The sequence below is a fragment of the Pollicipes pollicipes genome, unplaced genomic scaffold, assembly GCF_011947565.3.
Source record: "Pollicipes pollicipes isolate AB1234 unplaced genomic scaffold, Ppol_2.1 Scaffold_7261;HRSCAF=8764_pilon_pilon_pilon, whole genome shotgun sequence".
Lineage (NCBI taxonomy): Eukaryota > Metazoa > Arthropoda > Thecostraca > Pollicipedomorpha > Pollicipedidae > Pollicipes > Pollicipes pollicipes.
Window position 1 is genome coordinate 15,525,962 of NW_023597054.1, and position 22,567 is coordinate 15,548,528.

General features: G+C 54.8%; 1 protein-coding gene across 1 annotated transcript; it reads left to right on the forward strand.

Annotated features, from left to right (window-relative positions):
• Positions 1 to 981: 981 nt before the first annotated feature.
• Positions 982 to 21,651, forward strand: LOC119111095 (galanin receptor type 2). The gene is made up of 5 exons (XM_037234920.1): positions 982 to 1,115; positions 11,214 to 11,377; positions 20,472 to 20,696; positions 21,144 to 21,419; positions 21,543 to 21,651. Exons 2-5 carry the CDS (start codon positions 11,232 to 11,234, stop codon positions 21,649 to 21,651), a joined length of 756 nt encoding a protein of 251 aa, XP_037090815.1. The 5' UTR covers positions 982 to 1,115; positions 11,214 to 11,231.
• The last annotated feature ends 916 nt before the right edge of the window (positions 21,652 to 22,567 follow it).

The following is a 22,567-nucleotide window of genomic DNA, read 5'->3' on the forward strand; positions in this document are numbered from 1 at the left end:
TCGGAACTGCAGGAGACCATCGACGAGACTGACTCGGAACTGCAGGAGACCATCGACGAGACTGACTCGGAACTGCAGGAGACCATCGACGAGACTGACATGCTGCATTCGCGATAGCGCGTCTGGTGATTTGACATGAAGCTATGTTCATCACTTGCTGCACTTCTCACTAATTTGCCTTGTTAGGCCATTGATTTGCCTGTGTGGTCATTAATTAATTCATATATTCACACTCAGCAACGCACTTCATAACACCAAAGCCGACTTAATGTTCTGATGACGATCACGTCTGCATGCCTGCCATCGATGTCAGCGATGGCACCCTTCATCTCCATGCCTGCTGATGGCGCCTGCGTCTCCATGCCTGCCGATGTCGCCCTTCTTCTCTATGCCTGCTGATGACACCCTTCATTTCCATGCCTGTCGATGACACCCTTCGTCCCCATGCCTGCCGATGACGCCCTTCGTCTCCATGCCTGCCGATGGTACCCGCATTTCGACACTCTCCTGGTGATATACAGTTACACGTACCCCTAATGATGTTCATATTTTCACGACGACGCCCGTTAAAATTATGTTCGAACGGCCCATCGCAAGGAGACAATGCCTGCACACCTTTCCCCGATGAGATACGTATCCGTACGCGTTACCTCGAATGTTTTCTATGCCTGTACACATCTCCCCAGACCAGATTCATGCGTATGGTCTGCATGCCCACCCCGATGACGTCCACACATCTACACCTGCCTTGAGGAGGTCCGTGTCTGCGCGCCTCCACCCCCCCCCCCCCCCCATTCCTCATGATGTCCACATAGGCCTGCACAAGGTCCTGGAGCCTCACCCCCGATGGCGTCGGGCGTGGCCCTGATGACGCCGAGCGGCGCGCGCCGGCGCCCGTTACGCCAATCGCCCCGGTGGCCGCGGCGACTCCGACGCGCGGCCGGCCGCTAGCACCAGTCGCGCCGCAGACTGCAGCGAGTGAGCGTGCCGCTAGCACCAGCTGCCCGCGCGGGCAGCGAGAGAGAGGGCCGCCTCAGCGCCCGGAGAACTTGTTTGTGGATTGGACGGCCCGATGAAACGTCGTGCGCAAGCGTGTTTTCGTCACTCGACACAAGGTGAGCGAGCCGACGCCACTGACGCACTCCAGGGCGGGGTTCCACTGGGCGGCTGTCGGGACGACTCGTTCGGCCCGGATTACCGTGACGCCATCACCCATGGCCCTCCAGTTCTACCCCACCGACGAAGGGACCAAGCGTTTGGCTGGAAACGGCGCGACCTGCTGCCTTTCGTTCCACGTGCCCGCTCTCTTCAAACGGTGCGCGACCCGGCGCTCAGTCAGCGCCGGCGGCGAGTCACGGCCCGCTGGAGACCGCGGCAGCGGCTGCCAGCGGCCGCTCCGGAGAGAGGTGATGGCGCCGATGGCTCGCGGCCGCACCGACATCGGAATGCACTCTCCTCGCGTACAGCCGTAGCAATCCGTCCCGACAGGCGCCAGTCTGAGTGCCGCCAAAGCCCGCCGCCGCGTATCGGACGATGGCTGGCGCTGTTGCGCGGTGCCACGGGTCAGCGCTCACTCGCCGTTCGATGCAGGCATCTGGTGTTATACGGTGCCGTCGCTCGGTACTTCTCCAGCTGCTTCTGTCCCGTACCAATGTCGCCTCTGTCCGGCGCTGTCGTCCGGTTCCGCTGTCCGCCGCTGTCCGCCCGGTGGCGTGCTGTGATGATCCCTGGCGCTGTCCGACGCTGTTGTTCTGGGGTGCTCCCTAGCGCTGTCCGATGCTGTTGTCCTGTGGTGCTCCCTGGCGCCGTCCGGTGCTGTCTTCCCGCGATGCTCACTGGCGCTATCCGATGATGTTGCCCTGTGATGCTCCCTTGCTTTATCCGATGCTGTTGTTCTGTGGTGCTCCCTGGCGCTGTCCAATGCTGCTGTCCTGTGCTGCTCCCTGGCGCTGTCTGATGCTGTTGTCCTGTGGTGCTCCCCGGCGCTGTTCAACGCTGTTGTTCTGTAGTGCTCCCTGGCGCTGTCCAGTGCTGCTGTCCTGTGGTGCTCCCTGGCTTTATCCGATGCTGTTATTCTGTGGTGCTCCCTGGCGCTATTCAATGCTGTTGTCCTTTGGTGGTTCCTGGCGCTGTTCAGTGTTGTTCTGTGGTGCTCCCTGGCGCTGTCTGATGCTGTTGTCCTGTGGTGCTCCCCGGCGCTGTTCAACGTTGTTGTTCTGTGTTGCTCCCTGGCGCTGTCCGATGTTGTTGCTTTGTGGTGTACCCTGGTGCTACCCAATACTGTTGCCTGGCACCACCGTTCGTCATGCAAGTGGCTGAGAATAACTACCCGGCAAACAGAAGGGCGGACGGGGCCGGTGGTCAACAGGAGGCCCCGGCCGGTGAGCCACGCGGATGTATGGATTAGTGTCTCTGAGACGGCCCGCCGCGACTGCGGTGGCAGCGCAGGCAGCCGTTGTAAGGTGTTCCAGTGCTGCGCGGATGGAGGAGAACGGATGCCGGTCTGCCAGTCATTGTGGACTTGAATGCCAAAAACAGGGCATCGGCTGGAAAGAGGACGGTAGCATGACATTTTGTATTATTTTTCCTAAGACCTTGATTGCCGGGCACCATTTGACGAGGCTTTTGTGAGCTGAGTTCGAACATATCCTTGGCATCAGGAACACAAAAAACTCGGGCCCGTGTAAAGAACGAGGACTCATGTGTAATAGCCCCGTGGGCCCATCTCCAAAGTGTGACCTCTTGACACCTTTTGATCATGCGAAACATTCAGGTGGTCCAATTCCGAATATTCATCCATTCCTGGATAGTCCGGAATGCATCTTTTATTTTGTATCGCCATAAACTGATGCATTTGCATCAAATTCCCTTGCTCTGGACTTTTGATGGTCAGTACCATTCAGGGAACGTCTGCAAAATCAGCGAAAGTTCCATAGCCGGTAACTAGTTATTCATTTTTCACACTAAGCTATATCAACATTCGGTAAGCAGTGTTGTTCCGATTGTCCAGGATTGACCAGCTTTCAAAGCCGGACCAACCGGGTACTCTGTATGGTCAGAATTTGTTCACTGCCCCAAAATGGGCATGTTGTGGAGCTTAAGTGCATCGCTTCTTGTATTTTGGGTGGGTTTGAGTTTGTTCTTTACGCTAATGGAATGAGTATGCATGGGACTCGGCCTGCCGATGTGCATCAAGAGGAGTCCTATGAACGGAATCTGGAGGTAAAAATTGCAAAAGTTGTATTATAGTGACCCACCTCGCGATGGTGTGCTGCTTTAGTGGTATATCCCAGCCGGATGTTCAATGGTTCAGCCATTGGCAAGATCAAAGCAATATAGTGCCGGAATGCCTATAAATGTCGTGTTGAACACTGAAATCTCCGGTAAACGAAATCAAAGCACACCCTCTTTATCATGTCCTTCCAGTCCTGGAACGCCACCGATCGGAGTGTTGTTAAACATCCTTCCTTAGTGTAGGGAAGTGTCAACGCAAACCATCAATTCCGGCTATGAGATTTACTCCAGGTTCTCCCGAGCAGCGGCAAAACTTTGCGGCGTGTACGACAGAGACAACACTGGTTAACATTCCTGCGCTTGACTCCGGGCATGGTGGCAATCTTTTCCGCATCAATTGCACCACGCTGAGCGGCTTTCAGAGATGTCACTCTGTATACCTTCGGGACCTGAGCTCCCCTTCTCCAGTGTTGTCCTGACTCCCCTCCACCCCACTGCCCCTCCTAGCCCCCTCGCCTCCCCACCGCACCATGCATACGAGCAAAATAGAGAATACTGGGCAAAAGAAATGCAGATAAATTATTTTTCGAAATGTGTTGCTTCACTCGTTACCATAACACATCATTATTAATATCTTGTTCATTGTATGCCAAAAAGTATCATTTGGATACAAACGTTGTGTTTTGGCTTGCCCGCTTACTGGCATATTACGCCAGCCTGCAAATGTCGGCAGGTTTTCCACGAGGCCACAGGTGAATTGGGACAAAGAGAAGGAACTGCAATATGTGGCAGATTTTTAAAGTATTGAGTCGCCCCGGCAAAAGCTAACCGACGATTTCCTCAATAGCGGAGAGCATATTTGCCCTACAACCGTGACTGGCAGAATTCGACTGTCGATTCGGTTGCAAAACACGAGCGGCGACAACGGAAACTATCAAAGACTCCACATGCGTCAAATCGTGACTACAAAAGATGTTCCAGATCTCTGTCTGGTGGTCTGGGATGCACAACAGTTGAATCCGCTGCAGCCAGTCGATTGCCCGTTCGATCTTGTCGAAAGTGATTCTTCCATTTCAAGCCTGGAGACGTCCTTACGCGCTTGAAGATTCGCTGGCCTGTCGATGTGGACGTAGTTCTTGAGGTTACTCCACAGAAAGTCCGGGGACGACAGGTCGGGTGAGTGGGGAGGCACAGCACGGCAGTGGAAGTGCGTTTCAGGGAAATGCTCTTCCAACTAATGCAATGAAGCCTGTGTCGTGTGCAGGGCCATCCCGTCCTGCTGGAACCCTTCCTCATCTAGTAACCATTAGATCTGGAACCATTAGATCATCTGGAACCATTAGATCAATCTAGTAAGGTCACCGCAGGGCCGCTCAGAAGCGAAGCAGAGCACTAGCGATGTACTCTGAGGTGTTGACAGGATCGTCGTCCTTTTCTTCAAACCAATATCTTTTGCAGGGCTGCGGTTTGACGAATCTGAGATCACTGATGACCTTACATTCGTAGGGCCATTCGATTGCCGCCAGTCTTGATTGGATGAGAGATACAATTGTCACTGTTAAGCAAAAAGTGGGTTAGCTTTTATCTTGTATAGACGGTAGCTTTATTAAGACTTGGCCTGTTTGTTTTATCTTTTTACAACTTATTTGCGACCTGATAGTTTTCTTAAAACGAAACCCCACGGCACAATCGGGAGACCTCACTCAGTGTTCCGGGTACCCGCTCTCAAGTCAAGGAGGAATATTTGAGGCACGACTGCACGTGCACGACTACGTTCGCACGACTGGGGATCAGAAGACAAACGCACAATTAACCGCATTTGTGATGTAAGGACTGCTTGCTTGTAGCCATTGGACGTGCTGCATTGTAATGCGTTACGGATATAAGCACTGTTTAAAAATGCAGTCCAAAGCTTTTGATAGGATGTATTTTTGTGGATGAGCGCTCACGCTAAGCAGTGGTGGTTGCGTGAGCGCTGACCCCGCCAACCGATCGAGAGCTTCCGGGTCAGCGGCAGAATTTTGAGCTAAACGTGACGCAACGCTCGACACGTGCCGCTTGCCCTCGGACTTTACCTGGCCGTTAGCGCAGCCGCTGCCACAGACCGCAGGCTGCATCAGGCAGGGACAAACAGCAAACGCCTAGAGCGACCCGGCGTCCCCCTCTCCCGCCACGGGTGGGTGGATCTGAAACAAGGCGCTCTAACCAACTGATCTATTGAGGCAGGCCTAAGTACATATAGCTCGACGGCAGATCGGCCACTTGGTTGCACCACAAAAAGGGTGTCCAGTAATGGAATCAACACGTTTCGAGGGTGTGCTTCAGAGTTAGATTTATATTTTGGGGCTGTGGTTAATACATTTTTCGAGAATACTTGATCATGAGAGCAGCTTTCAAGTGTTGAGTTTTCTTATTACACCGAACTGTGTGTTGATGACGTGGCTTAAGCATTATTTTCTGGTGTGCTGAAGGCCGATTATTTTCAACATGAGAACTCCCAATTCATAACGCCGAACACCAAGAAATCAAGACCCTCCTTACTTTTATAACCTTTCAACTCGTGTTCAAGCGTTGGTCGCGCCACTTGTTTACACGGCCACTCTGGTGGTCCGTCCGTTCGGCAGTCTCTACCTGCTCTTCTTTCTAGTTATCGATATTCCTTTTGAGGTCGTGCTAGCACACTTTTATAATGAGCACATCCTAGCAGTGTACACACCAAAAACGCATAGCCTTTAGTCTGTATACGTCAGGCCACTTCATTCGGCGCTAAGCTCTCTTGGTTGCGCTTCAGGCCACCTTTGCTGAGAGAAAAAACGATACATATTTGCATTGATCATGATCGTCTATTTGTGAAGCTGGTTTTTCTGTAACTACACCCTGTTCTAAGCTTTTCACAAAAATGTGGCTTCGCAAAAGCTTGAAATGCGAAATTCCTCGACAGTAAAGCGTTTTGGAATCGACCAAGGTTTGTTTGGTGGACCTATTCAGGCATCGGGGATGCAAACTAAGGTGGCCAAAATCCGGGGAGAAACCAGGTCTTATGAATAGGTTAAGTCAGCGTCATCAGCTAAGCCCCCCACCCCCCACCCCCAACCCCCCCCCCATGCTACCGATTTTAGAAACTGACACCCCTAGTGACTGGCAAATAGATTGTCTTGAAAATGTTGTGGGTCTCAGTCCCAACTGCTTCAGCTGTACTGGTTGGTGACTGGTGAACTCGCTCAACTAAATAACTGTATCAGCAAGTGCTTTAATTACAACAGGTTCTTGGCGTGCCGAAAATAGGATACTGTGTGCATCGCCGTCTAATCATCGGCACCTTAATTTCTTGCGGGCATTTTGTAAGCACACAGGAAGTTTTTTTCCAATCTGTTGCCACAAGAGTGGACTTCGTCTAGGTTAATTCTGCCATTGAGCCACTGAACCCACCATTCCATCAGTAGGAATAGAAATGAATCGAAAATCACGCTGTGTTTTCAATGCCGGAGGCGAAATCAGCCGAATGCAGTGCAAGTCGGAGTCACATTCCATTCCGTCGGAACAGAGTTAGGTGCAAGGCCGCCTAGAAATGTCATGTGAGTTGTATTTTACACTTTTTACAGCAATTCAACAGCCGTGTGTGCTGATTTGTTCCCCAGAGCTACTACACCCCTACTGCAACACAATCCACGCGAAAAAAATCACCGTGCACATCTGGTCAAGCCACCTCATCGTCCACCTCTTGTAAATATAGCTCCTGATTCGTAGGGAATGTTTGTATTGCATTCTAAAGCCGACATCGGAATGCCAGCTTTCCAAAACCCTCGTGTCGTCAACCTGCACATCATTAAAAAGACTCCATGCTATTTGTCATAGCAGATAAAATTAATCATTGTCGCAGGACGATGTTTCGTGCTCATGACATTCATCAATGCAAGAGATATCTCAATAAACGTCGGCGCTGCAGCAGAGACGAAGGGACGTATCCGGCATGTTATTTTTACTTTAATTTGCAGGTTCCATTGTTATTGTAATGAAGAAGCTGCCAGCTGTAGTCTCTTCAGCTGCAATTGCTGTTATTGCGAGCTGCTGTAAAAACATTGTATTCTTTCCGTCAGTAATTCAGAATCCGGGTGCGAACTTGCATTACAACTGGCTTAGTGACGGGTTTGACCGTAATATCTTTTGAGTACTCCTCATGTTACTCAGGTGTATCTCTGACAATCAGCCACCCCTTTTCGTTATTAAGTCATGACAATTGGTCTGGAGCGCATTATTTACGATGCTATATTTATCCCCTTACGTGTTATGCTATACTTATCTTGTGCTCCCGCTGAGAATATCGCTTCGTGTTATGTGCATGAGCGATTCCCAGCAGACTAATGCAAAGACCCACATATTTCTCACCGGCGGTTTATGTTTTAGGCATTCACAGATGTATGTTCTCCTTTTCACAAACAGATATTCGATGTGGACAACTTTGAAAACCTCGTACAGGCGTATCGACTCTATCAAAACTTCTCTCACCGTTATGTGGGAGGTTGGATCCTCGGTTATTCGAGCCTCTCCCACTCCGCTGCGGCTTACGTGTGCGGCTTACATCCTGTGTAGAGCCGAACTGCAGCAGCTAATCCCAGCTGTGACGTCACCAGGGGGATGCACACCCGGAACCCACACGGTGCATGCAACGTTACCACTTGCACTCAAACTAGGATTCTTGCCGTTAATTGGCAGTGCGTTACTGATTCTTAGGCTCATTTCGAGACGCACGGGCATCCACATTCCCGTCATTATTTTTGTGTCATGTTTGCAGGCACGATCTTTAGCCGCTCTTTAGTTGAGCAACCAGCCATAAATCAGTCTCCGACACAGAACACGGCGTGAGCCCAGCTGGCGAGCTGCCCGCGGGTCCCTCAGATCCCCTCAGTCCGTCGGCCATTAGGAGAAACTCCCGCCCAGCTGGCAGACAAGGCCAGGCGTAGGTGCCATACTCGTGAGAACCTTTGTCCATAGTACGACACCGCCCGGAGACAGCGCCCTGGCCCGCGCGCGCCACCTGGCGAGGGCGCCCGCTCCTGGAGTGATTAGGAGCAGCTGGTGCGCGTGCGGTCGAGGCAGGTGCCACCTCCGGCTGAGATCCTGGGGTTTCCACACGAGGTACCGGACAAACGCGTGTGAAGCTCGGGAAAGGTGGCGCACATGCCTATGGCCTATAAAAATATGTGGCGTTTGCAGCACAGCGGTTGATAGTATGGTGTCACGGGCCTTGGGATTTCCCAGTTCCGGACATCGCGGACGTCCGGTGGCGATGCCCTGCCAGACACGTGTACAGCACGGCAGCCGACGCTCCATCTCGATCATCAGAGATGGCGAGCGCCGCGAGCGGTTTCGAGGCACGTGTCCGTAATGCACAGCGTTGCGGTCTGAACAGCTCCGGTGGAGATGAGGACGCCTGCAGCGAACGAGTCCGCTTAGAAAAGCCGGCAGAGTGTCTATTGTGGACAGATTTGTCACCACTGCAGCGGTGAAGATGAGATGTACGGTGACTGTGATTGCAAACAGCTCGTGCTGAAAGATAACGGCGAGGGGAGTGACTGCGTCATTCGGTTGTCATAGGACTGTATGATGTTGTGACTGTTCCTGGCGTTGGTTCACGTGACCATGACCAACCGACCAATTATCAGTTTATACTTCTTTCCCGCAATTTTTAGTGGGCTATGTTCACAAAGAAAGGGCACCTGTAGGAATATATGTCGGAATTCAGATTCTCCTGCCAGCTGTTTTTCACTGATACGTGCGTGAGCAAGCCTTTACAACTGAAGCGTCCTTGCGTAGCAGCTTGGTTAAGATCTGAACGCTTATCATGGAAACGCTTACGCATTGAATCTCACGAGAGTGCGTAACTCAGAAGAATTGAGCATCGAATCTCACGAGAGTGTGTAACTCAGAAGGATTAAACGTTGAATCCCACGAGAGTGTGCAACTCAGAAGAAATAACTATTGAATCTCAAGAGAGCGAGCAACTCACAGGGATTAAACATTGAATCTCACGAGAGTGTGTAACTCAGAGGAATTAAACATTGAATTTCACGAGAGTGTGTAACTCAGAAGGATTCAACATTGAATCCCACGAGAGTGTGTAACTCAGAAGTAATCAACACTGAATCTCACGACAGTGTGTAACTCAGAAGAATTAAACATCGTGTCCTTGCTTACACTGGTGATATGCATTGGTTCCTGTCATGTTCGGTGTCACTGAAATTCGCTACTTAAAGATGGCGTATTGGAATACAGTTGTTTAATTCAAACTCTGTTGGTTGTTGATCAACGTGAAAATCGCGCAGTTAAACTGTTGATTGTTTGACTGCGGTTTCACGGATCAAATTTGAAATAAAGTCATATTTCGACCACTGGTCTTCCTCAAGCATTCATAGGTATCACGGCAGACAACTTTGGACATGGTTTTAAGCGCTTTGGAATAATTGAAGCAAATCGTGTCAAAACATCCTTCGGACTTCGCTGAGATCAAAAAATATTCTAGGCATGCATACACAGCGGACGCTGGCTTGGCGAGAACACAACACCGGTGGCGTTGACATGACAAAAAGGACTGACAAAACATGAGAACCAGCCACGGCGCTGAAATGCTCTTTAACTCTGCTTTTTCCTCTCGAATAAAAAGCCACTCTGAAGTTTTGCGGTCAGGAAGACAGCACGTACGGCTGATGATGTCCACTTCCAGAGACAGAAAATCTATCCTTGACAAATGTACATCACCATGTTACTCCCTAAAATGATCCCTAATGATCGTCTAATGATCCACTAATATTAAAAGCGCTTGGAACCACGTACTACGCTGTCTGCTGTCACACTTTTACATGCCTGAGAAAGACCAACGGTCGAAGCATAAAATTTAATTTAACGTTGATTTCTTTTGGTTTTTGGGCACAATCGCGGGGAAACTGCGGCTAAATGATCAACAACTCAAATATCATCAATCGGTCCACGCGGCAGTGATGAAGCAAATGACCAAAATCATGCAGAACATTAACAGCTGGATGTTGACACGTAAGCCGCATGGTCATATATTTCATGCTTCACCGTCATGTCAGATTGTGGAACCAGCTGCCTGTCGTTAAGACCTGTATCCCCAGCTCCGTAAGGTGTAAGCCGCCAGAAGCTGCCACTTTCTACGCGTCAAACGTTGACGTTAGCCGCTGCAAGCGTGTTTAATGGCATTCCATTCCATTTTTGTCAGTGATAATCACGTTCTAGTGGACAATAGTAGGATTTATGTGTATGCATATTTTGCAGTCAGCTTTATTATAGTTCCTTGAATGAGTTGGTACTGTTAAGCGCAAGCTACAAAACTAAGCACCTTGTTCTGTGATACCTTATCCAGGTGTCCAGGAACTGAGTGACGGAGGGTGTTCTTTCACAGCTTGACAGTCGCACAATAAGCACAGACATTAATCCAGATGAAATGATGGATAGCTCCTGACACACCTGTGACATCCGTTTCTGAGTCATGTTATGGCGAGGCCGTTGCCGTTGGGACTCGCTCTTTAGGTCAGACTGGTGGCCACTGCCAAGTCATTTCCCTATCAGCATCTTCCGAGAGGATTATGATAACTAAGATGACTCGTCTGAACATTTGATGCTCTTTATTTCTTCTGTTCCCATCTGAGCCAAGTTCAGAACAGTTCTTCTGAACGACCAGCATGAGAGATGTCCTCCTCTGACGTCTCGTCACTCACGCCCCAGTCTGTTCGTGTCATCTACTCCAAATATCGCAAAGCTGGTCCGACTGCTAGCCTCGATGCCTACAAACGTGCGGGGTCACCGTCCAAATGCCTCCCCGATACGTTCCATCCCCCTGGTCACCGACCCGGTCTACTTGTCCAACCTCTGCCGGCGTCGGAGGTCGCCCACGATCGCCGACGTCACGGCTGAGTGACGTCAACTGATCAGCTGACGACTCCGGACGATCTCTGTTGCAGACGCCGCGGGCGCGCGCCATGTTTGACACGCACACGCTACACGCCGTGATAGACGGCGTGGTAGTGCTGCTCTTCCTGCTCGTGTTCCTGGTGGCTACTGTGGCCAACACGCTCATCCTGGCCGTGCTGTACCGCCGGCCAAGACTGCGCTCCACTTCAAACAGGTCAGTGGTCAAGGTCGCTGCTGGCGCCATATGTCAGTGGCAAGTGCCACTCACATATGTAGGACATTTCACATGTGCATACCCGCGCGACTTTGCCGCAGGGGACGAGGGAAAGTCTACCGGGATGGAGTCCGGGAAAGTCCGCAGGGAAAGTCCGCCAGGAAAATCTAGCACATCTCCTGTGGGTGTTAGGTGAAAAGAAACGCTTACAAATTGTTCATATCATTGTTATTATAACATTTTCGCATGGTGGAGAACCTGCATGTACCAGAGGTCACAGGAAGATGCAAGTGTCGAGTGCTGCACACCTCATACGGCAGCAGAATTCCTTTCTTCGGCCGAGTTGCTCGCCTTTCGAGCGCATTTTTATTTTGAGCCCGGGGAGGGCATTTGAGATGAACTCGGCCCTTGTATGGGCAATTTACGTACGTCACGGCCGGCAGCCGACTGACGTCACACGAGCCGGCTCGACGGGGCCCGGGCTCATGTCAGAGCGGGCTCGGCTGGGCTCGGGCATACGCTGTCAGAATGGGCTCGGCTGGGCTCGGACTCACGCTGCCAGAGTGGGCTCGGCTGGGCTCGGGCTCACGCTGTCAGAGTGGGCTCCGCGGGGCTCGGGCTCACGCTGCCAGAGTGGGCTCCGTGGGGCTCGGGCTCACGCTAGCATATTGGGATGCCGAGCCACGCTAGCAAAACGGCACGTGGGCCGTCTCGCAGTGTATGCTAGTGTGTGTGTGGCGGGGGAGTGGGTGACCCCGTACAGAGCGGTGTAGTAAGTGGGCATGGTGATGTACGCGGCGATCGGTGCGAATGGGACGTGTGGTGGGTCGTGGCGGTGATGGGTACGACTGGGACGTGTGGTGGATCGTGGCGGTGATGGGTACGACTGGGACGTGTGGTGGATCGTGGCGGTGATGGGTACGACTGGGACGTGTGGTGGATCGTGGCGGTGATGGGTACGACTGGGACGTGTGGTGGGTCGTGGCGGTGATAGGTACGACTGGGACGTGTGGTGGATCGTGGCGGTGATGGGTACGACTGGGACGTGTGGTGGATCGTGGCGGTGATGGGTACGACTGGAGTTTTCAGAGTTCCGAAGTAATTTGGGGGTGACTCACCCGACATTCAAATCCCATCTTCTTGGACTTGGTACGGCTGATTCCAGCGCATACGGGGCCAGATATATTTGCTTTCGTAAGCGGCCAGTCCAGTGAGGAGCTTTGTGTGGCGGTGATGGCAGCGATAGCTCCAGATGAGCCATGCTTGCCGTTGCCTTGAACTTGTCCTGTACGACGTTGAGTCCAGATAGCATTCGGAACAATCCATGACAGAGGAGCGTCCGAGGTCTGAGATCAACAGGTGTAAACTCTCTCGACGCCCTTTGTAATCTTGATTATCTGTAAATAACTGGCCGGGCTGAGCTGACTTGTCGCTTACAACAAAACAACTCACGGTGGCTAGAACGGGAGGCTCTCAGGCTCGGGCGTCACGCGAGGCCGTTTGGGTGGGCGTGCTGGGGGAACAGGTCGCCAAAACCTTCTGGCGTACCTTGTGCGCGCCTTCAAAACGTGTCTTCCGCGTGCGGCCCACGAGCATGAAATTGAACACGAATTGAAAGAAATATGACAGCTACAAAGGGTAAAAACGTTCGCGGCATGATATTTAAGTCCCTGAAGACCAATGAAGAAGAGATGCTCACGACTGTGACCGGCATTGTAAAGAGCATGGGCTGTCATTATAGCAACGCAAATGGTAATGGTCAAAGGAGCGAAGGACACTAGCAAAGTTTTAAAGCATTTATTGGCGTCATGCTATTAATGTTGCGCAATTCGTTTTGACATATTTTATATTGCGTCATTAGGTGTTTCCTAGCTGATGAAGTAGTTAAGGATGCGTCTCTTAGAACTATTTGTTCGGCAATAGAATCCAATAATGAGCCCCGCTTGTCACTCGCCTGCCTCACTGGGAAAATCCCCGCGTGTCATGACCTGGGGCATGTGCGGTGTTCTGGCATATGCAAATATAAATGTGCTTATTAGCACATTATTATCGTCAAAATCATGGGTGCGGACGAAATGGGAATCTCGACAATTCAAATGGTACGTGCGCGATAAACAATATGTTATGCTGCGTGACGTAATGAGGCACAGGAGACATACCTATTGCGTCTTATACATATATATACATATATATATATATATATATATATATATATATATATATATATATATATGTATATGTATATATATATATGCATGTTTATTTACACTTCCTGCATAAGCTCGCGACGCGTTTGACAGCTAACAACGGCTCCATCCTCAGGCAAGAAACATACACATACGGTGCACACTACGACAGCTGAAAATGCGCATGCGACACAAATAAAATGAATATGCCTTACTACCCCATACAATGACATACGAAGCAACCAACTCTATACATAATTGTCATTTTATCTCAATTCCACTGAATATGATGGTCTCTTCTTTGGCGCCGGTCATTTTTTGACGTAAAAAGACCAGATTTTCGAGTCAGGCGTGGAATATGTTCTGCCTCCAATGCTAATTTTGGAAGCCGAAACTGAAGCATCACTTGGAAATGGAAGTGTATACGAGAGTATAAGAAAGCGGTAACGAATCCTGACCCTCCCTCAAGTCCTGTCAAGTAATGGCGAAACGGGTGCATGTTGCGTTCTGATTATGGTCCCATTTACCGTCAGAGGCTTGGAGTTTAGCGGCCTGTACTTTTTACCATGGGTAATCGACATTGAAACACCCAACCTAGTGTATCAATGACACAATATCATTTGTAAATCCAGTGAGTTGACGTGCATGACCCAGCCCCGACCTGCTCCCTTACCAAGCCGCCGCTCATGGCTGACCAGAACCCGTGCCGTGCCAGGCGCTCTGTGTCTTCCCGCCACCCTTGTCTCCAACCGTCGGGACCGCACTGGGCTACAGCTTGTTACGCTCACTGACCTCAGCCTTCCGAAAACGGCGACTCGACTCGGGCCGGAGTCATTCCGAGTTAACCTTACATCATCGCTGACGCCACATCATAGCATTCCGGACCGCTACGGTGGTGAGACGCAGGCCCGCCATCGGCGGCCATCGCCGGTGCCGACGAACGGTAGGGTCGCTGCGGCGGTGGGACGCTGAGAATCAGGTCCGCCATCGGCGGCCATCGCCGGTGCTGACGCACAACGGAGCCGCTGCGGCGGTGAAAATCAGGCCCGCCATCGGCGGCCACCGCTGGCGCCGACGAACGGCGGTAAGACGCTGAGAATCAGGCCCGCCATCGGCGGCCACCGCCGGTGCTGACGCACAACGGAGCCGCTGCGGCGGTGAGAATCAGGCCCGCCATCGGCGGCCACCGCCTGCGCCGACGTACATCTGCATACATCGAGTCAATCCGCGGATTTATGCAGCACGTTCATCGCGCTAATAAATCCACCTACTGAATGAGTGGGCGCTGGATGACAAGGGCGCGTGATATGATCATCGGAAGGCTGGACGACGCGTGCGTCGGACTGCTGGACTGCTGCTGGATCCCGGATGGGGTAGGGGGTGTCGTCGGGGTTGCGTGCGTCCTCGGGAGGCCATCAGATGAGATCGGGCCGAGTTCAGGAAGGATTTGGGCGGGACGGTGGCACCGGTGGTAACCTGTGGCGCTCCGCGTGGGCCGCGCTTCTTTCAGGCCTCTTGACGCCACTCACAGAGGCCGCTGTTGGTTTAGAATTGGCAGCGTTTGATGCGACTTCCGCAACCCTCCTCCTACTGGCGACGTCAGCACTCGTGTCGCTGTCGCCATCGCCGATAGCACTAGTCTGATGTTGTCCGCCTGTCCTTTGACCTTGTGGGGCGTGGGCCGTTTTCGGAGAGTTGTATTCGCCGCCTGTTTCCGGCTTTATCGGCTGAGGGAGCGGCTCGAGTCATGGGCCGACGTGACTCGACTCGACTCGATTCAAATAATCCTGACCCGACCCGTCCCGACCCGACTCGACCCGACCCAAACAGAACCAAACCGAATCAAACCGAACTGAACCGAACCGAACTGAACCAAACCAAACCGAACCGAACCGAAACGAACCGAACCGAACCGACCCAGCATGCCTTTCGGTGCGATCCGACTCGACTGGAGCCGCCCCAGTCGGCAGCCAGCCGCCATCCCCGCCAGGCAGGCGGAGTGAGATAAGCCGAGACACGCTGTAGAGCTATAGCCTAGAAACGGTACTTCAGGTGCCTGGCGTCGAACCGGCCGAGCCTTCGTTGTCCGCGATCGGTGCTAGATACGTGGAGGGTTCAAAGTGACGGGACGTCGACTGTAGTGCAGCTGACAGAAGTGCCGGCGGTTTGGACTCGCGCCAGAGTCTCGCGGACACCAGGTGGTTTTGTAAGCGGTCGAGACGGATCGTACCGGGAGGTGATCGATCGTGGAGGACCGCCGGTCACGTCGAAGAACACTCACTTCATGTCGTGTTCAACGAAAAGTGAAGGTTAGCCACTTACTGTGATCAGGCTGGAAGTGGTGGAGCCTGTTCAATTCGAGATCTCAAGGCTTGTAATGTTCGAAGTACACCGTGAAGTGCATCGGACGAAGCACCTTTCACTGCAGGGATCAGCCTGGCTGTCAGAGCCAAAGCTTTCAGGCTCTCCACGCCACGTAATTAATGCGTTGTTGGGTAGGCGACGTCACGGTTTATGGCTCAACGCGTATCACAGCGCTGCCAAGTCCTAGAAATCGGAAGCTTTCCTCGCAGCTAATTTTCAACAGCCCAATCCACAGTACACAGATCGACACAGCTTCCGTGTGACCCACCGCATTCTGCAGATTCTCCGTTGGTTGCAGCCTTCATCTTCCTACGGAATGTTGCTCGTATTCTGCTCAGCTCAGCGCGGCTCTCCTGAATGTCTGAGCCTCCAGCAGCGTCCTGACCCGACCCAGCCTGCACCGCTCCCAGACGCCGCCGCGTCGGCGCTCACCTCTCGCCCGGCCGATGGTCCCAGCTCGGCGGCCGCCTCCCGCCCGGCCGATAGTCCCAGCTCAGCGCTCGCCTCTCGCCCGGCCGGTGGAGCTGCCGCCTCTCGGCCGGCCGGTGGTCCCAGCTCGACGGCCGCCTCTCGCCTGGCCGGTGGTCCCAGCTCAGCGCTCGCCTCTCGCCCGGCCGGTGGAGCTACCGCCTCTCGGCCGGCCGGTGGTCCCAGCTCGACGGTCGCCTCTCTCCTGGCCGGTGGTTCCAACTCGGCGCCCGCCTCTCGCCTGGCCGGTGGCCCCAGCTCGGTGCCCGCCTCTTGCCTGGCCGGTGGCCCCAGCTCGGTGCCCGCCTCTTGCCTGGCCGGTGGCCCCAGCTCGGTGCCCACCTCTTGCCTGGCCGGTGGCCCCAGCTCGGCGCCCGCCTCTTGCCTGGCCGGTGGTCCCAGCTCGACGATCGGCACGCACGGAGCTCCAGCCCGCCAGCAGACCGCCAAACTGAAAGTAACGACCGCTGCTGCGGAGAAACCCGGACAAGTTTGTTTGCGGCGGTCCGGCCGGCTCCGGCGGCGTCAGTTCTCCGTGGAGACGGCAGGCGGCACGCCACGGGCTGGGAAAGACGGCATTCACCGCGCCGTGGGCTGGGAAAGTCAGCATCCACCGCGCCGTGGGCTGGGAAAGACAGCAGCGCCGTGAGCTGGGAAAGACAGCATCCACCGCGCCGTGGGCTAGGAAAGACAGCATTCACCGCGCCGTGGGCTGGGAAAGACAGCATCCACCGCGCCGTGGGCTGGGAAAGACAGCATCCACCGCGCCGTGGACTGGGAAAGACAGCATTCACCGCGCCGTGGGCTGGGAAAGACAGCATTCACCGCGCCGTGGGCTGGGAAAGACAGCATTCACCGCGCCGTGGGCTGGGAAAGACAGCATCCACCGCGCCGTGGGCTGGGAAAGACAACATCCACCGCGCCGTGGGCTGGGAAAGACAGCGTCCACCGCGCCGTGGGCTGGGAAAGACAGCATCCACCGCGCCGTGGGCTGGGAAAGACAGCATCCACCGCGCCGTGGGCTGGGAAAGACAGCATCCACCGCGCCGTGCACTGGGAAGGACCTGCACTCGGGACTGCTCGATATAGAAGCACGGCGGAGCACGTCCTTTGTACTGTCGGCCTTGTCTCAGCGGCACTTGCGGCGTTGCTCTCTGCATCGATGCATTGTGCGGACCAGGCCCATGCAATCAACGAAACAGACAGGAATGCTTGATTCTGACGAAGGCGGCCAGCCATATTTAGACAGTTTGACGCAAGACGACACGGATCGGCGCCTATGGCGCGCTGGCAGTCGTCGCTGGTGGGGCGCACATCGCACCTGCGGCGCCGGTGCCCACTGCTCAGCCCAGGACTTGTTTACCTTTGGCCAGCTGTGTGCCGTCTCGGCGAGTGGGACAGCGAGCGTGACCTCGCGCCTGGACCCGTCCCCGCCAGAGGTCGTAACTCGACACGGCCGGTCGGCAGGTGCGCCCGCACTGCGACACGCGACCGACACTGGGTAGAGGCGGCGACGATGGCTCGGTATGGCTGTCTTTTCCGCGGGGGCCTAAATCCTTCCAACTGTATAGGCCTGCACGTAACGTACGCGGTGCTGCGTGAAAATATTTCAACCCCAAATTTCGAGACCTGGTTCAGCAGCGATATTTTTAGAAAGCCTCGGCAGTGGGCTGTCGTGCAGAGCAACGACAGTGGGCGTCGGTAGAGCGCCGCCGCTGTCCGCCCTATGACGTCACGGCCCTGTGACGTCACCGGCCTGCGGCTGATCCCCGCCCGGGAGCGGCGCAGGTGGCTGGCATGTCGCCGGGTCCATCACGCCATGCCCGGCCCCGGAGCCGGCCGCCGCCCACGTGTGAGTCGCGCCGGCCGGCTGGTCTGGTCTGGTCTGGTCTGGTCGCCGGACCACGGCACCGTCGCTCGCGGCGAGCATGTTTAATGCATCGGCGCGTCCCTTGGATGCCGTCACCGGACCAGGTGGCATTTGGCGTTTGGCCTCGCCGGCATTCTGTCTGCAGGCGGCCGTTCGCGCGGCGCTGAAGCGCTGGGCTTCGAGGACAGCCAGCCTGCAGCCGCCAGATGCTGCGCGACCCTCGACCAGACGTGGAAGTTAGCCACGCCGTTGGGCAGCACGTCTCGATTTAAGGGCAATCAATTTCCATGGGGTTTACTGCACGGGAGGGGTGAACAGACCCTCCAACTCTGAGATATTGATATCACGTCATGGCGTTACGCAGAAAAAAACTCCTTAACAAAAACTCTGTGGCCCAACTCCTGACCAGCCGCAGAGCCATGCTGAACGCTCATTAATTAAGCTTGGATTGTAGGGGGGGGGGCTCAAGCCTCCTCCAAATGAATGCATGGAAGGTTTGACTCTTGCCAGCGGGTACAATCGGACACCAGGCGCGCGATTTGCACCGCTGCAGGACCAGCTAAACCAGCGGCAAATTAGCACGCAACCCAAACGCATGATAAAGACGTTGACAAACACTGGCATTAAGAGCCGTCGGCGGGGGTCACCCATGTCCGGCGATCGGCCGTCGAGGTCACAGCTCGTCCCGCGCCGCTCCCTGGGGTCAGGCACGCCTGGAATGGTGGGGTGAGCGAAGTGGACGCAGAGCGTGGAGTGGGTCAGTGGGAGAGAGCGCTCGGAACCGGCGAAAAGCGCTGACGAATGGATGAATGAGAAAGGCCATGCAGAGTAGGTGGGGCACTACGAGCGAGTGCTGCGGATCGCGTACCGCGAGCGGAGTGCATAGAACGCCCAGGGTGGGCAGGCCCGGTGAGTCGGCGGAGCGCGCGGAGCGTGCTGAGTGAGCGGAGCGCGTGCGAAGGGTGGCGCTGTGGTCCGACCGGGTGCTGCAAGCGGTCGTGACGCACCAGTGCGTGCCGCCAGCGCAGCCGCGCTCGACCGCCCCTCCCCCCCCCCCCCCCCCCCCCCCCCGGTGACGCCGGCTCCGGGGACTCGCGCCCGCTGCCCTGGAGCATGTGCAAGTATTCTGACAGTGAGACATGCACGGCTCATAGAGACAACAAGTGGCGGCGCCTGCATACTCAAAGAGGGCGCTCCGATGAATGTATGGAGCCGTACATGGCCTGATCTCGTTAATTTGAATACGTTGCTATGGTCGGTTCACATGCCGTGCCGTTCACCTGGCCCTGCGGCTGGAAATGACAGGCTTCCCTTTTCCGTGCTGGCTGCAGATTTGTCAATCTGTGTATATGGGAGTACTGACCAGCACAAAGGGAGGTGCGTTTTCAAAATTACGTCACTGACTCAACTGATTTGTCGTTTTTTTGTGCATCTAAACCACGTATTGTTATCTATGCCGGAAGCATGCAGTCTCATGGTAATTTTGGATGGGCATAAAGCGGATGCGTATGACACTCTAACATCGAAAACTGGGTATATTTGTGCGTCTTTGTGCAAAGCAGAGCCGAGTCACGCATGGCCAGCGCGCTGAAGCTCGGCACGTGTGATTACGTTCCGCTATGTTCGATGCACATGGGGCACAGTCCGTTATTGCAGTACCTCACAGGAAAGTATGCGTAGCTGATGAGCGGTTCTGTCCTAGGACAAGGCAGCCCCTCAGCAGAAGACGTGACCAGTGCAAATCTATTTTTATCGATTCTTTATGTCGTCAGACCGGCTTGTAATCCCCTAGTGCTCTTACTGCATGATGCATTAGTGTTGTCGAACACATCCACTCGTTCGGTCCACTCGAAATGCGACACTGCAAAGCTGCCGCCAGGGGTACAATGACTCAACTTTCCTTGCCTCTTTCTTCTTCCCCACCCGGTGGGAATAACCCACGTCTGTTTCCGTGTGTGACGAGTTCATATATGCTCCCGTGTGTGACGAGGCTGTGTCCGTTTCCGTCCGTGACGATCCGGCGTCTGTTTTCCGTGCGTGGTGACCTCATAACTGTTCCCGACCGTGAGCGGACCACGCCTGTTCCAGGGCGTGACGAGTTCGTGTTCGTGCTCACCCGCACCTGCGAGCCCAGCTGCATCCCAAGCATCACAAGCCCGCTTCCCGCGTCGGCTGCAGTACGTGACGAAACCCCGCGTCGTTTCAGACTGATCTGCAGCCTGAGCGTCACGAATCTGCTGTCGGTGTCGGTGCTCCTGCCGCTAGTCGTCATCGACACGGCCAGCCCGCAGCTTCTGCACGAGAATGTTTGCCGGCCGATGGACGCCGTCGCCATGTTCGTCATCACTTCCTCCGTTATCGCTACCGTCATCATCGCCGTCGACAAGTTCTGCGCCATCGAGGAGCCGCTGCGCTACCACGCGCTGATGACGCCGGGACGGGCGGCGCTGCTGGCCGCCGTGGGCTGGACGGCCAGCCTGGCCTCGGCCGCCGCCTCCACCGTGGGTGAGCTGCGCACTCGCGGCTGGGCCGTGTGCCTGCCGCGCGCGCCTCCCTCCGACCCGCACGACCAAAGCGACGAGTTCCGCGACAACCGCTCGTGGACCAGCCAGCGCCAGCTGGTGGTTGTCGCGCAGACGGGAGTGGTGTTTCTGCTGCCGCTGCTGCTTCTCGGTTGGATCTACCTGTGCATTGCGCGCGCCGCGCGTAAGAGCAGCGCCCGCGCGCGCAGCTGCGGCCAGCCGCCGGCGCTGCCGCCGGTGCCCTCGGCGGACCAGCTGGAGGCGCTGCCGTCGGCACCGCCGTCGCCGACGCCGCGGCTACCGATCGTGGCCAACATCCGTCAGACGCTGTCGAACGCCGGCACCTTGTGGAACAGCGAGGAGGCGCGCGCCGCCAAGGTGTCCGTGCTGGTGGTGGTGCTCTTCGCGTGCTGCTACGTGCCGTTCTTCGCGATCGAGCTGGTGCGCGTGTCCACCACGCAGCCGCTACCCTCCGTCTACACGCACGTTAGTCTCATCTTCGTGGTGAGCAACGCGGCGCTGGCGCCGTTCCTCTACAGCCTGCGCGCGCGCGCGATGCAGGCGGAGGTGCGCAAGATGTTCGTACGCGGCGCGCGCGTGCACGGCTCGCACCGCGTGCGCGTGGCGCACGCGCGAGCGCGCGCGCACCTGGCGGAGAACCCGCCGAGCGGCGCCGCGAAAGGGCGCGGTGGCGGCGCGCGGCTGACCCACCCACGCACGCGCTTCAACATGTTCGGTCACCCTACCTTCATCAGGGATTCGTCGCTGGACTCAGACCGGTCGGGCTCATCGGGCACGACCGGCGTCACGGTCGTGTCCGTGGAGAGCTCGGAAGTGGACGACGGGCCCGTCCACCAGGTGTGACGTGGGGTGGTGGTGACCTGTAGCGAGGTCCAGTGAGGCTGTGTGTCACGGCAGTGACTGGCGCGCTGGGGACTCCCTGGGAGCACCCCGCGGGCGGTCTGCTCGCCGTGTGCTACTGGAGATGCCGTCTCTGTGAAGAGGTCGTGTGATGGAAGTTATTTAAACGGGTACATGTGTGACGTCCGTTATGTCCGGTGCATGTGTTTTGCATTGCTTTATGGATGGAATGTTTGGCTCATGGGGCCTGTTCACATGTTAACTGGAGCAATTGGCATATCTTGCTAATGAAAGACACGTTCGCTAGGTGCAGTGCATGATAATGGAGGCCCGTCTTTATGGTACGACCCCGTCAGGCTCATCTTACGTTCTGAGTTCAGTTGGAATTGTCGTGAGTGCTCTTGGGAGCTTCTGTTTGGATCAGAGGCGACTCAAAGACAGCGGAGAGTGATATTTACTGTCTAGCACGGTTTTATGTCAACTGGTCGAACAAGTATTCATCACTGAGTGATGCAACATGCTACCTGATTTGTGAGTTCAACAAGCGCTTTATTTGAAGTAACTTATATCAAATGCATCATCCTCAGGCTTTAAGAATGTTTGTATGTTGTTTAGCATCTGTCGCTACGCATGGATCCATGTTTTGCGAATACCTTTCTTTATATGCCCGATCACACAATATACAAATATCTCACAACTTGTTTCGCAATGGTATTGCACGGCAATGGTGTTCCTCCATAATCAAAGCATTTCACTTCAAGATTGATAACTGCTTTTGTCACGCTGCCTCACGGAGCAGCCACGTTCGAAATTTCTCCAGTGCTGATGGGCTTGAAAGCCACTCCATACCAATCTGGGTAAGACGCCCACGATCGTTATCATGCGGTCCGCACTTTGACCCCGACGGCCGCAAACAAAG

Coding starts and splice junctions, on each gene's coding strand:
- LOC119111095 (XM_037234920.1), top strand. CDS start 11,232: ATGTTTGACACGCACACGCTACACGCCGTGATAGACGGCGTGGTAGTG. Junction 11,378..20,471: donor CTGCGCTCCACTTCAAACAG/GTCAGTGGTCAA, acceptor GCGTCGTTTCAG/ACTGATCTGCAGCCTGAGCG. Junction 20,697..21,143: donor CGCTACCACGCGCTGATGAC/GCCGGGACGGGC, acceptor CTTGTGGAACAG/CGAGGAGGCGCGCGCCGCCA.